General features: G+C 40.7%; 1 protein-coding gene across 1 annotated transcript in view; it reads left to right on the plus strand.

Moving 5' to 3' along the window:
• The window catches only part of astn2 (astrotactin 2), a 443,146-nt gene that overhangs the window by 220,226 nt on the left and 207,981 nt on the right, over positions 1-14,939 (plus strand). The window contains exon 8 of the mRNA XM_033646535.2: positions 13,097-13,181. Coding sequence (XP_033502426.2) covers positions 13,097-13,181 — 85 coding nt within the window. The remainder of the gene's footprint in view (positions 1-13,096; positions 13,182-14,939) is intronic.

Below are 14,939 nucleotides of genomic sequence, written 5' to 3' on the forward strand. Positions count from 1 at the left end.
TGGTGCTGCACTGCACTGAACTGCCTTTCCAAACACCAAACTCCCTTCTCCTTAAAAGTGAGGTGTTTTCTACCTATAAATCCCCCTGCAGCTATAAAGGGTTTATTGGTATGGCTCCTCATGGGGCAATAACCTTTGTCTCAGCTCTTTATGCAGGCTCCATCAGTGACAATGAGGTCCTAAAGAAGATAAGCCATCTAAATTAGGGATGGGCATTCTGAGTCATTTCCATGTTCAAGTAGAGTGCTTGAGTACTTGCAAGAAAAAGAAAAGAAAATCTAACAAAGGAAGCAAAAATGCAAATAGGGGTTAGGGTTAGCCTACCTCTCTGCCCTGGTGACATCACAATGGCGTTTGCCGGCCTGTTATCTGTCTCCTTGTGCTTAATGCGCAAATGGTTGATTATGGTTTAGCTGTTCTATGATAAGCACGTTTAATGTTACCTAGCTTGCACTGAACATTCATTCAGTTTATTTTATGGGAATACTTTCTAAGATCACTGTTTTTGCCCGGTCACCAGTCTGCCTGTAATGTTAGCTCGATGTTGGGTGACTGAAAACGGTGAACGTTGTCTGTGGCTGCACTGATCTATTATTTTTGCTATATAAATGTGTGCAGATGTGTATTTTTAATTAGGGTCCAAGCGCCGACAGCATGCAGTCACAAAGGCCCTATTGAAGGGTCTTAGTATTCTGATTCTGATTCTGATTTTTATTTTTACCATTTAAACACGTTTTTGGGATGATTGAAATACACAAAGACTGTGAAAATTGGCACATCTATTAGGACTGGAGAAAACTGTAATCTCATATGGTTCACCTGATTAGATATGGAGAATTGACTCAACAGCTCCCCCCAACACTTTTCAAAGTTCATGCCCCCACCTTCAAATTTCACGTAGATGAATGAAATTTCGCGAGTATCATGCCTAGACTTATTAAAAAGTCTCTGGAGCCGAACTGTAAACCCTACAGAAAGTCCACCATTTTAAAATTTCTGTGCAACTTCTTACATTTTCTTTAAGGAACTCCTCTTACAGATTTTATTAGATCGACTTCAAATTTTGTCTGGACCATTTTAAGACTTTCTATATCGTCTCGCTCACTGCTGAATGGTTTATTGAGTGTCACACAACGTTTCGGTCTGGACGACCTTCATCAGGTATAATATACCTTACACCTGATGAAGGTTATCCAGACCGAAACGTTGTGTGACACTCAATAAACCAGGGGTGCCCAACCTTTTTTGAACCAAAATCTACTTTTAAAGTTGTCAGCCTGTCGAGATCTCCCAGTTCACATAGGAAGCCGTATCCAATGCCAACAGCCTATCTACGCATTTAATATGCACACAACAAACAGAAAACCCATCCAGATATAATAAAAAGTAGTTTGTGAGTTGCAAAAAAGTTGCATAAATGTATTTCCCTACCTCAGTGGGATCTCTGGCACTGGGAGGAGGCAGCTAGTTTCTCGAAGTCAGGGCAGGAGGAGCTGGTTGCCAGCCTTAGGGAGGCCACAAGGTGGTCATCTGTCATTGTGGATCTGTGCTTTGACTTGATGATTTTCATGTGAGAGAAAGCAGCCTCGCACAAATAAGTTGATCCAAAAAGTGCTGTTAAGTTCAAGGCACATCTTCTGAGGTTTGGATATTTGTTTTCCAGCAGTAGGTTCCAGAAGTCTCCTTTCATGCCAGGTGTCGCCCTGGATTTGATCTCAGTGTCATTTTGCAGTGTGAGAATCTCACTCTCAACAGCAGAGCTATCCAGTTGAAACAGTGATGCTACTTTGGAAGCAATGTAATCCACATCGATACCCTCCCCAAATGGAAAACACAGATAGCTGGCAACAGGCTCAATGGATGTAAAGTCAGTAAAACGCTTCTCAAATTCTGACAAGATGCTCTGAACTTGCTCCTTATAACGTGCACTGTCAAGCTGTGCAGAATCTTTGCCCTGACGCTGAAGTTCTGCTTGCATGTAAGGAAAGTTTCGCAGGTCACAGCGTTGCAGCCTACTTGAAAGCAGTTGCAGCTAGCTTTTAAATGTGTTTACTGAACTAATCATGTTGATCACATGTTTATCCTGACCCTGGAGCTCTAAATTCAAATCATTGAGCATTCCAGTGAGATCTGTCAGGAACGCTAAGTCCAAAAGCCACTGGCAGTCCTCTAGCTGTGCATATTCTGCATGTTTTGAAAGCTTCAGAAAATCTTTGATTTCAGGCAACAACTCACTGAACCTTGCCAAAAATTTACCTCTGCTAAGCCATCTCACATCTGTGTGAGGCAGCAGGTCTGTATGTTCTGCACTTGTCTCCTCCAAGTGAGCCCTGAATAACCTTCTCTGTAGACTCCTGGCCCGAACAGAGCACACTATCTTCATAGCAACATCCATCACTTCTTTCATGTTTAAAATCTTCACACACAATGCTTGCTGGTGAATTATACAATGATAATTAAGGATGTCCGGGAAAGATTCACTTTTTTTGCACAGTGCAATGAACCCACTAGTGTGGCCTACCATCGCTGGAGCACCATCAGTTGTGATGGAGATGAGCTTGAAGAGAGGCAGTTGGCTCTTGTTAACAAACTCCATGAAAGCATATATACACACACATATATATATGTCATTCCCTTTTCCTACCTGCCTCCCAGCCTATACCTAAGGATCACAATGGAAATAAGTTATGTGACTTTGTTGTAATATCCTGATGAATTTTAGCACTTTTTGCACATTTGTATACTGTATTCTATTTTATCATATAAAATCAATCAATCATAGCCACCCAGTTTAGCATACAGCTTCTGTCCATAACTGTAGGAAGATCTGTCTTTGCAGTTGTTATTAAATACTCATTGTTCAACTGTATTGAAATAAAAGGAACAATTTTGGATTTAATACAATTCTTGAATTTATTCAGATGAACTGACAACAATTAAATGGCTCACCGTCACTTAAGAATGATGCATGAATTCATTTTCCCAGCACTGGGAAAGCAAATGCTAGCAATGCTCTCTAGTTGCATGGAGAGGTGTTTTTGCAGATAATATTTGTGTGTGAAGGAAAAACGACAGCGTTTAGCACAGTTTTGTCTCTGTAATTGCGATGTGTAAATGTGATAATGGCCACAAACAAACATACAACTAGAGACCATTTTGAGATGGAATCAAACCAGCCATGACAGTGATCCCACAAACAAATGTGGGCCAGGGGCGTAAAGCAGGGGGGTAATGGCCCCTTCTCTACTTCTTACCCCCCTATTTTCTCAGCCTTTAAAGTTTTGTGACATATTGCATTGTCTTGCACCATTGTGATGCTATCCTGTTGACAAAAGCCATCCACAGACAGGCAGACAAACACCTAGCAAAGTATTCAAGACCTTCTGTGGTAGTTTCTGCCACAATAGGTGTCTCAAGGACTACATTTTGCCATGATGACAAACACACACATACTCGCTCACAAGGTGAAAACAATACTAGCCCTGCTGTTGCTTCTGGTAATCACACCATTCTAAACCCGTGATCATCAAGTGCCCCTACACTTCCTGTTAATACGGATGGCTGTCTTTCAACTTGTGTGTGCCATAATGAACTCTGAGCTATGGCATTTAGCCATTTCACTGCAACTAAACCAAATTATGGTCTCTTAAGTAGGTCCTTTAGGTGGTGTGCTAGGATGAATCACCAGTCCACATTTTCTTGAGTCATCATCATTGTAACAACAAGTATGCAAAATTAATGCAATCAGAGTCATTAAACAGACTCCTAAGGTATTTAAAAGAACAGAATGATATAAAAGCACACATAAAAGAATCCAGCTTATAAAAATAAATAAATCAATGAGCCACCAAATCAGCAACTGTTCCAAACTCATAACATAGCAGATGGATAGCAGTGATATGGCTCATGTCTCCCTAGAATCCCAATTTAACTCCAGCCAAATGCACATTGTAAATGTAAAAAGGAGTGCAGTTGCCATAGTGCATTAGCAGCTCAGTGAAGTTCAAGTTTAATGACCACACAGTCCCAACTCCCCATCCTCTGCCTGCGTGGTGTTTTTACTGCTGGCTTTATCTTTTTAAGAGGCAGCTTTTTTTTATTAACTAATTCAGCACAACTCCTCCTCTTCCTGCTTTTTTTGTGGTACACTTACCTTTTGTCTGCTGCCTTTGAGCTTTCTAAAGAATAGCAACAGTAGGTTTAAGTTGCTCTCCTCAACCACAGCCTTCCTTTTAATGCGCCTTCACTGTATCTGAGCCAGGTTTTTATTATGCAGAGAAACTGCCACACAAAACTGATGCTTTGCAAGTTGTCTAAAGGTTAGTTAATCCAGCGGAATGTGTAATCAACCAGACACATCTCTTCCCGTTAATTGCTTGATCCTCCCTTCAAGGCATTCGAATAAAGGAAAGAGACGCATTTCGCTGATTACTTGCAAGGTGTGTCTCAGAGTACACTGTGCTGAGATGAGGTGGAAAATACTTAGTGAACGTGTCCTTTTGCAGCCTGCAGGCCTTACACACATATGGCTGTACAATATACGGTACGTACTTACGTATAAGCTACATATCTAAATCAATTATCCATACTTAATTGAGTGTGATTACTCTTGTCTACCATTTGTTACAGTTGCCAGCATTGTTAATTACATTGTGTGGACTCACTTCTAAATGAGGAGTGTCCAAATTCGAAATAGCACAAACTTTATCTAATACAGGTGAAAAAGGCAGTCTGTCACTGTGAATTAGAGGCTGGTTGCAAAATCATATTTGGATTATTAATTTTGGAAGGTAGAATTATACTTTTCCAAGGAAAAAAAAAAAAGATATGTTGACTATTTGACACTGTCGCAACATCACAGGAGCCGAGATGAAACAGGAGGGGACAGGTTTGCTTTCCACTTGTGATCAAAGCGAAAACTAAAGCTTCCAGTTCACTGTGTTTCCAATTAGGACAGTTTAAGTTCCGTGCTGTTTTATTAGCACCCAATATCTCTTTTAAGCAAAGATAGAATCAAAGCAAAACATAACGTCTAGTATAGAATTGTTTTTGGGGACATGGTCTTATCATTCATACACAGTCAATTGTTTACACTCAATTACTTTCCATCCAAACAAAGTCAAAAACATTTTTCACTGCAGCAGGAATACTGATTTAGAGTCAGCAAAACAAAGAGCAGACAGTAAAAAGAGATTAAAGGTATACTATTCAGAATTTCCCCACCAAAAAACAATTACGTATAGACAATTACAGAACTAATTCTTCTTAATTATCACCCACTGCACAACGTGATGTTGCCAAGTAGGACATGCGCCAGGATCAACATCTCACATCGCTTTCCAGGACCATCGACATGAAGAAGTTATCCAGAATCATTGTGATGATGATGATGATGATGATGATGATGGTCCTGGATAAACCTAACTAAATCTATCCAGAATCAACATGAAAAGAAGGAGGGAAAATGGATTACTAGCAGGAATTTGCAACTGAAAAAAAAAATGCTATTAGCCTTACTCTTTGTTACTGAACAACATTCTAGCCTATTGGCAGGCTTACTTGTTAACACAGCCAACCTAGTTAGCAAAATAACTGCATGACCCACTAGCAGTGTGTGGTGGGATATTAATGTACAGAGACCTTGCCCTCTGACTTAATAAAAAGATAGCGACCAGGTTCCAGATCGTAAGCAGCAACCATCCAAGCGATAGCTACAAAAATGGCAGACACAGAGCCTAAAAAACGCAAATAAAGCAAGGCAAAACACCAATGGGACCAAGCTTGCTCCAAAAGTGAGTCTGGGGTCGGCTTTTACATTTACAAGCAGTAACCGACAATACACGCATAGTATACCTTTAACAGTACGTTCACACCAAAAGCGACCAGAGCTTCCAAAGCGGCAGAAGTCATTCATTTTCAATGAGAGCCCGGAGACTTGGGCGACCTGGTCGTCAGCCATGTGTCTTGGGCGACCAATGGGGCTCTGGAGGGGAGTTAAAACTCCTTTAACTTTATGGTAGTGAGCTCTGACGCGGTTCGGCAGCAACCAGTCGGAAAGCTGACGTGCTTCGATGAAGCGGGTCCCAGAGAACAAGCCATGTAACTTTGGTTCCTACAGCACATTTGTTCCGACAGTGGTTATCGAGAAGTTGATTACTTGCGTTGGCGCCCACTCAGTCCTTTATAATAACCAAAATAAAATGAATGAGGCTTGGAGCCGCGTCGTGGAGGTAGTTGGTTGGTCTGGTGAGTTTTAAAGTGTGCAGTGCTAGTTATAGAGGAGAGAATTGCAGGCTAATATTTGGTTTGAATGGGATGACGTATGTTTTCATTGACCAAACATAACTTTCTGTAGGCCAACTATGAGCTTTTTGACTGGACAACAGCAAGCAGCAACTACGCTGCTTTCAAGCCAGTAGTCCCCTTTGCGGCTCCTTTAAATTGACAAGCACGATTGAACGTTCAATGATTCAAGTGATGAGCAACTAGAGCGACCAAAGCTGCCACAATTATTTGTGACAGTCATGCTTCTTGGGAGTCCGCGACAGACTTTGCCTCTTTGGAAGCTTCTGGTGTGAACGCACAGTAAGAATACTCATGTTCTGATGTATGCATAATCTAGACTTGAAATAACATAACTCCATCTATATAATATGTGGAATAGAAGGAACATTTGCACATTTTTACCCTGATTTGCCGGCACAAATGATTGACTTCACCTCTGCTCTGTAAAAGCAAAGACTCTGCTTCGATGCATCTGCTGCCTTTTCACTTTATCACCCTGAGGCAGGCCTAGGCCATGGGGAATAGACTTATCCCAACTGACTCTATGTTTGCTAAACACAGTAGTTAAAGTGAAGATAAATGAAGTAAAAGTAACCTTTAATTTTGTTCTTTGGCACATCATGGTGAGGCTCTGTTATGGCTGGGCATGTGAAATATAGATAATATATAGAAAATACAATATAGAATATAATATCTGTTGAAAATATGACCATGATGGTATACATTCATGACATCCTGTATTATATGAAGACGCAGACTTAGCATTATTTTATTTTGTTGGATAAACAATTTAGTTCCATGTAGACATTGCAAACATCCATATATGTCCTCACTGAAATGTGTTTGGGGCATCAAGGGGATGCATTACATGACAGAAAACAAGTGTAGCATTCAGATCTGTTACTGCCACTTGATTCTAGACTTTGCTTTGCCAGCAGTTCGTTCAACAGCAAAGAAACTGGTAATTTAGGTATTGATTAACTTTTTTTTCATCTGCTGTGTATGAAATTTGTTGGCCATGTCCTATTAGATGTCTCCTCTTGAAACTGAGCAAAAACTAAGTAAAACAGTTGTCAGCAGAAGGCACAGTCACTTGTCAGTGGTGCTTCTGGAAGCAGCCTGCTCCCAGCTCCCCTCTCCAATTAATCAGAGATGCAGTCAGGCATTTTCACCAGCAAATCAGAGTTTGCTATGCAAATCTTTCCCGCTGCATCTGTACGAATGAAAAAGCTCAAGTCAGGGTAGTATTGTTAGCCTAACCACTAACAGACTACTAATGAAAATGCCAATTCCAGCCTCTGGCAGACCAAAAAGGGAAAGAAAAGAGAGAGAAACTTTCCTCCTTACCTCTCTGGCATGTAACTGGTAACATGTGACCTGACTGCACATGTGCAAGATGGATTTTATTAAGCAGTGCCTCTGGCAGTCAGGAAGAATTAACTTTAACTAGGTTAAATGTGTATGCAAGGAGTAGCAGTGGGAAATGGAGGGGTGTGTATGTGTGTATGTGTGCTTCTGTGTTTTTGCAACACGAACAGAATACGTGTTTGTGTGCCTGGGAGTATGAAATCAAAGGAGACTGTCTTCTTAAGAAAAACGACAGCATCAGTCATTTCAGCAAATGCCCCAAAAGCAGAATGTGTTGACACTCAAGTGACAAAGCCATCTAGTGGCTGCAGGGATTATGACTCTTCTTCTCTTGGGAGCAAAGGAGGAAGTAGCGTGATGTTGTTACAGAGCCACAAAGTCGACAAGGGGAAGCAATAAATTGTTGGACTTGAACACGGGAGACTGCTGTTTGATTCTCATTTTGAATCAACAGTCAAAGTTGATTTCCTTTACCCACAGTCGTTGCCTTTCCCTAACCTTAAAGATCCAGTGTGTAGAATATAGCCACATTTAGTGGTGAGGCAGTAGAACTAAAACATCTCCTGTGTGCCAAGCATGTAGAACTACGGTGGCTGATGCTAAAATGCAAATGGCCCTATCTAGAGTCAGTGTTTGATTTGTTGGCTCTGGGCTACTGTAGACGGACTCCATTGACGAGGTCTCGCTTCCTATGTAGGTATAAAAGTCTTATTCTAATGTAACAAAAACACAACAATTCTTATTTTCATGGTGATTACACATGAATGAAAACATAACTGGGAATTATATATACCATTTCTGCCAATAGATGCCACTAAAGAGACCAATAGTCGTCATTTAGGGCCATTAGTCGACTAGTTGCCTGCATGTTTATGATATTATTTTAATTATATAATTCTATATTCTGGGCGCAGCAAAACAATGGTTTGAGTTCAAGGTGTGAGAAAGAATAGTATCAGTAACATTGTTAACACTGTGCTACATTACAGAGAAATACAAAACCGTACTAATGAACCTTCATTAATATAGGCCTATATTTTATCTACAAGTACACGTCACACACCGAGCGAGCCGCCTGTTAATGACGCTGTCAGCAAAGCAGTAATGATTGTGCTAAGTGGCTAATAGGCATGTAGCTACTTCCATGTTTCAGATGATACGTCATGTTTGCAGTCGACCAATGAAGACGAGTTTACATATCACCTTGGGTTCGTCCTTCACCTTCTCAAAATGACCCCACACTTTGGATTTCCTGCCCGACATGTTATTAGCTAGCCTATGGAATAACCACAGGTACTAGCAGTGTAAATTAGCGTGACTTCCTGTCTGACTGCTGAGTGTGGACACTTCCTGGGCTGTCTATTCAAATTAAATTCCCACATGGTCCAGTCATATAGGTTTTGATTTATTTTGACAAAGCACAACTCTTAATAGTGTTTCATCTTCTTTTTTTTTTTTTCTTTTTTTTCTGCGACCAATGAAATCTTGCCATCTAATGATCTTTTTGGTCAACTGATGTTTGGTCTACTATTAGAGCCAGCCCTTCTACTAGCATATTAGGCTACATTGTTATAAAAGTAGTCAACATTGACTTCAGGACGCAAACATCAGTCTCCTTGGTGAAAGTCCTGTGTTTGTTTGACTCATCCACCACTTCTCCTGCCCACCCTATAGGGGCTTCTTCGATACAACATTACACAGATTTTGACACTTCACTTCACGTTACTTCCTCCTCTGCTCTTCTAATATTTACTGTGCTAGAAGGCTCCACCTTACAATAAACCTCAGTATGAGTTGTAATAGGCTGCTGGCACAGTCAACCAATGTGGTTGTTTTTTTTCTGTCAGTGGGCTGGTCTTTTGCCAAACTTAACCAAATCTTACCGTATGGGTATAGGACATACAATAATTTCATCTTTATTTTTGAAATAGCAGTTTGAAAATGCTTTCAAAGGTACTGCCGAACAATGTCTTCCTGCCGATGTGAATGAAGTGGAGGACTTTTTGAAATACGAAGACTCATGAAATGGTTCACTATTGTGACTATCCTTTTTTATTTGACAGACTCTGAGGAGATTTATTATTATGCACAGAAAGGAAAGTTCTTTGATCAAATCATGAAAATAAATTCTCATCATGGATGCAAACATCATCCCTGCAAGCTGCTCTTCATTCATCTTCCATTCAAAAAGCCTATTTGAATGTCATTAATGTTTACTTGAGCCCACATTTTAAAGGGGAGCCATTTCAAGAGCTTTTGCTCCTCATTTAGTGAGGGCACATGAAATAGCTACAAGCAAATAAAAACATGTTTGTTGCTGCTCTTTGACTGAATCCTGGTGGTGCATCACTCTGTCAGTGAGTCTTAAGCCTATAAACTCAGACACTAAATTATTAAGCACAAGGTGATAAAATGTGAATGGTGTTGCCGGGGTGGCCATTACACATTTTTCCAGTGTTATGCCTCCATATAGGTCAACAGAAAGCAGTCAGTAGCATTTATTTTGGGACCGCTGCTAATAGAAAAGTGGGTAGAGCTATCTATGACTTAACAGTTCACAAATGCATCCATCCACTTAAAAGGTATTACACATGCAGTGGATTCTGAATGTTTTATTTGCAATATATGACACTATAACGTATTTATATCTTTGTGAAACTAATAGAATTGTCCCACATAAGATAAAGCAAATACATGTGTGTATATGACATATATATATATATATATATATATATATATATATATGCATAACTTATGTAAGTCACAGGAGAAAGACAGCGATGTTTTGGCTGGACAATTCCTGTTTATCGGAATCAAATTACACACATAATTCAAGTTACATACTTTTTACAGTGTTCAGATGTTAGATAAAGTTGACAATTCAAAACTAAAATAAGTTAGCGTCCACCTATTTTATTTTTGTATTTTTTTTGTTGCGATATTTTTCTAACATCAAGTTTTCCATGTATTGTTACATGCTCTGCCAATAGATATAGGAGTAAGATCCGCCATGCTTCCAAGATGTCCTTCTGTTGATTTAATGATTAAGTGCTTCACTTAAAGCTATCGAAGCTATCTAAAGAAGGAATGCATCACCTTTCCAAAAATTCACACACTGTGCCAAACCAAAGCTGCTGTGCTGTTGTCTGAGTGTTTCTGCTCGTTCTGCAGTGGGAGCTATCCAGCCAACTGCAGAGCAGAGAGGAGATTTTGTACCGAGACACAAAATGCTCAAGGACAAAAATACCTCAGTGATTATAATAGAGACTTATAGGGATACAGGTAGCAAACCCAGTCACTTTTTGTCAGATTCTAGCCAGCAGAGTCAATGTCACTGATTCCAGGGAGTACCAGTGTGTGTGCAAATAAGAAAATGTTTAAATGACAGTGCTGGCAACTGTTGACCTCTGTTGTTAAGCCTTTACACATAATAAAATGCAGTATGCAGTCATGTTGTTTTACATACACGTCAGGGCCCTTAACTTTAAGGGATAGTTCATTCAAAATTAAAAGTACATATTTTCCTTCTTACCTATGGTGCTATTTATCAGTTGAGATTGTTTTGGCGTGAGTGCAGAGTGTTGGAGGTGTCTGTCATAGAGATGTCTGCCTTTTCTCAAATATAATGGAACAAAATGGCGCTTGGTTTGTGGTTCTCCAAGACAGAAAAAAAAGAATTCAGTCAGGAACACTTCAGTCAAAGAAAAATTAATTTCCATTTGCAGTATTATATTTGGTGATATGGTTCTGTTCTGGAACGGCTCTGCCTTTCCTAGGCCTAAACAGAAAGCCTCTTCCACACGCCTATGTGGAAAGCCTTAAAGCAGAGATAGCAAACCGTGCCCTTCCATGCGCCTACAAGGAAAGCCTAAGGGGCTGTACACATGCTGCGTCTTTAACCGCACGGAAAACACAATTTTGGGCACTGGGTGCTACTTTTGTGTCTTTCTGAGCCAGCTTTCAAGAGCGCAGTGGCAGGTCGCACCTGAGGTTGCTAGACAACCTTAACAAGCAGCGTATCACAGCCTATTTACCTGAAATCCTGAGTGCAGAGCTGATCTTCTTCCAGGTGCTGTTTATAAGTCTGCGATATATCATCCATGGGACAGATGAAAAGCTCTGACAGCCCTGCACCAAAATGATCAACTTTTCCAGATTTAACACAGACTGACATATACGAAAGAAGAGAAAGACATTTGTCGGCTGTGGTTGGTTGTTCCTCGTCACATGACATGCGGAGCGTACTGGTGCATTCCAAAAGTTGAACTCTGTTTATCTCGGGGAGAAGCCATCGTGCCCTGAAAAATGGGCACTTGGAAACACACACATGCCACGACGGCATCACTCTGGTGTTTGAGTGCGCCTGCTGCACATCCACACTGAAAACAATGAATTTTAGGGTGCAAAAAACGCTGCTTGTGTACGGCCCCCATGGCAGAGGGAGCAAACCTCCCTGCCCTTCCATGCACCTACATGGAAAGCCTAAGGCAGGGGAGCAGCAGCAAAGACCCCCCAGAAACAGAATAGAGCCAGCATCTATGACAAACAGAAATGACATTGATAAGTCAGACACAGCATGAAATGGAGAAGCTGGGGTAGAGGCGGGTTACAAAGTGGCTTGCAGAGGAAGCAGCAACAGTGGGCAGGCCAGTGCAGTTTGAAAAGGATGCCTATTGTTTGCATAGAAAGGAATCATGTGATCTATCAGCTGACTCCCTTCAATCAATCAGCTGCTCCATCAGCTGATGTGGCTGGGATGTGAGCTGAGCTTGACATCAGGTCCTGCCTGAACTGAACTAATGCTATGTTCAATATTTGAAAAACTCAACAACTCACAACAATGTCTGTGGGTTATCTTGAGTAACCAGGTCATTATTTCTGGAAAGAGAAATTGCTGAAATTGAGTTTTTCAAATGTATTTTTTGGTGCTTTGAGCACCACAAGCAAGTGCCATCTAGTTCCATTATATTTGAGAGAAGGCAGACATCTCTATGACCAATATTTCCAATACTCTGCACACCAAAATAATCTAGACTGATAAACTGCACTACAGTTAAGAGGAAAAATATGTTTTTGATTTGAGGGCGAACTGTCCCTTTAACCAATAGAGCTTATATCGACAGTACTCTGAGAGAAAAGTCATAGTGGAAACATGCAATTTCATCCTGATGGTAATAGAGAATCTTGATGTAGAATGATTGCTAATAATTTTCATAAAATATTCCAGGGAATAGCTCAGCTAATCATACTGGTGTCACTGTAAATCGACTCCATTTTTGTTCGCTGGAGAAATTTAGCTGGAAAATGAGGTAGCATGGCAACCGCTTATTTGATACATCTCTAATGAATGAGCTGGTCAGGGTCACTTACATGGTAATTTATTCAGCTACTGAGGATAAATAAATATCTGCCACTGTGCCCCTTCTTGTTCTCTTTGTCACAGGAGAATGCAGCTGTCATGAGGGTTATTCTCCCGATCCTGTCCATAAACACCTCTGTGTTCGCAGCGACTGGGGTCGAAACGAAGGGTAAGTCCTGTCTGCTCTCTCCACTCTCTCCAACTCTTGTACTTAAACGACCTTACGGCTAGTTTTGCAGTCCCTATTCCCAGCTGCATTAGCGCACCATATTAACTTTACATAAAATAAAGGTGAATTGTTCGCTGTGATGGATTAGCTATGTGGAGCAAGTTTCAAGTCCATGCAAGTTGATCTCTAGAGTATTAAAAAGAATGGAAACCCAGGGAGAAAATCAATCTAATAATGTCCTGTATGCTTTCAAAAATGGTCACTAGTAATGTAAAATATAAGCAATTTGCAGTTAATGGGCTAAAACATGCAAATGTACCTGTATGGTCTTTTAACTTGAGGAAGCAGACTTTGAAGAGGTAATCAGAAGTACAGATAGAAGGTGGGGAAGGTAGGAGGGAAGGTATAGTGTGCAGTGAAACAAAACAGCACAGGAGAGAAGAGAGTGAAAGCGAGAAAGAGAGATAAATCATGAAAACACACACAAAGAGACAAATGGTAGAAATTGACAGGATAGGGTGGGAAAAGTAAGTCAAATGAGCCCTCTGTCTGACTCTGACCCTGTTTGACAATTAGCTGGCTTGCCCAATCATTGATTCATTTAAAAGGTCCCACATTGTTATTCAGCTCCACCTGTCATCTGCTGGATTCAGTCCAGCCGCAGATCAGATTTCCATTCACAGTTTTGTTGGAGTAGCAGCTGCCAGGGCGTAATCTTATCCATATGAAAACACAGTCTTTGATCAAGCGATGTTAGTTTTGACCTTGTGTTTTAATTTTCGGGTGTATTGTATCATATACACTCTGTCGAGTGTTTCGATTGTGACTGCAGCATCTCTGTTAATGAAAAAGCATAACGTTCAGTAGGTGATTTGAGAGGAGATGAGGGAGGAAATTATCCCCCATGATAACCTGCCATCTCTTTCTATCTCCAGACTCAGACCTATAACTAATAAATTATTGAGAATTATTCAATGTTGAAGGAGCATTTCTATTTTAAATGGATACTTTGCCAATTTTCTGCCAGCTTTGTATCAAAACAGTGTGGGTAGTATGTGTACATGAACTGTGGTAAACTTCCCTCCATCTAACCAGTGCCTAGGTATCCGAAACGACAGGCTGTACTTCTGGGCCCGTATTCACAAAGAATCCTAAGACTAAAAGTAGCTCTTAGTGACGTCATTCTAAGGAAAAATCTTAGAATTCCTCGAATTTTAAGATTTTTCTTAGAATTTTTCCTTGGTAAGATAAAAGTTATTCACAAAGCATCTTAGGCCTTAAGAGAGCTCCTAAGGTGAAAAACTGTTAAGAGGAGGGAGGAGGACTTTTAAGAAGCCTAAGAGTGTCTTAAACAGAGAAGATGGCGGAAAGACAGAGAGGAAGGAGAGATATTCTCCGTATATTGAACGACAGTGATTTAATAAGACGCTACCGGCTTGATCGTGCAGAGATAATGTTTGTGGTTGACCTCATCAGGGATGAGCTTACTTTTCCCACCCAGCGTAGTAACGCAATAATGCCTGAGATGAAGGTCATCACAACATTGCGATGCCTGGCTACGGGGAAAATGCAACAGTGTGTAGCAGTGATGACTTGGGTCTGTCACAACCCTCTGTCAGCAGAGTGGTCAGTCAGACCATTAGGCTACGGCGCTTTAACAGCCTTTTATTGCTGCAATCTCCGCTCTCGCTTTGGATTGCAGCACGTAGGAGCGCTTCTCACACTCATCGCTTGTGCGTAAAAGGAGAGGGAACGAGG

This window comes from Epinephelus lanceolatus, chromosome 19 (assembly GCF_041903045.1).
Source record: "Epinephelus lanceolatus isolate andai-2023 chromosome 19, ASM4190304v1, whole genome shotgun sequence".
Classification (NCBI taxonomy): Eukaryota; Metazoa; Chordata; class Actinopteri; order Perciformes; family Serranidae; genus Epinephelus; species Epinephelus lanceolatus.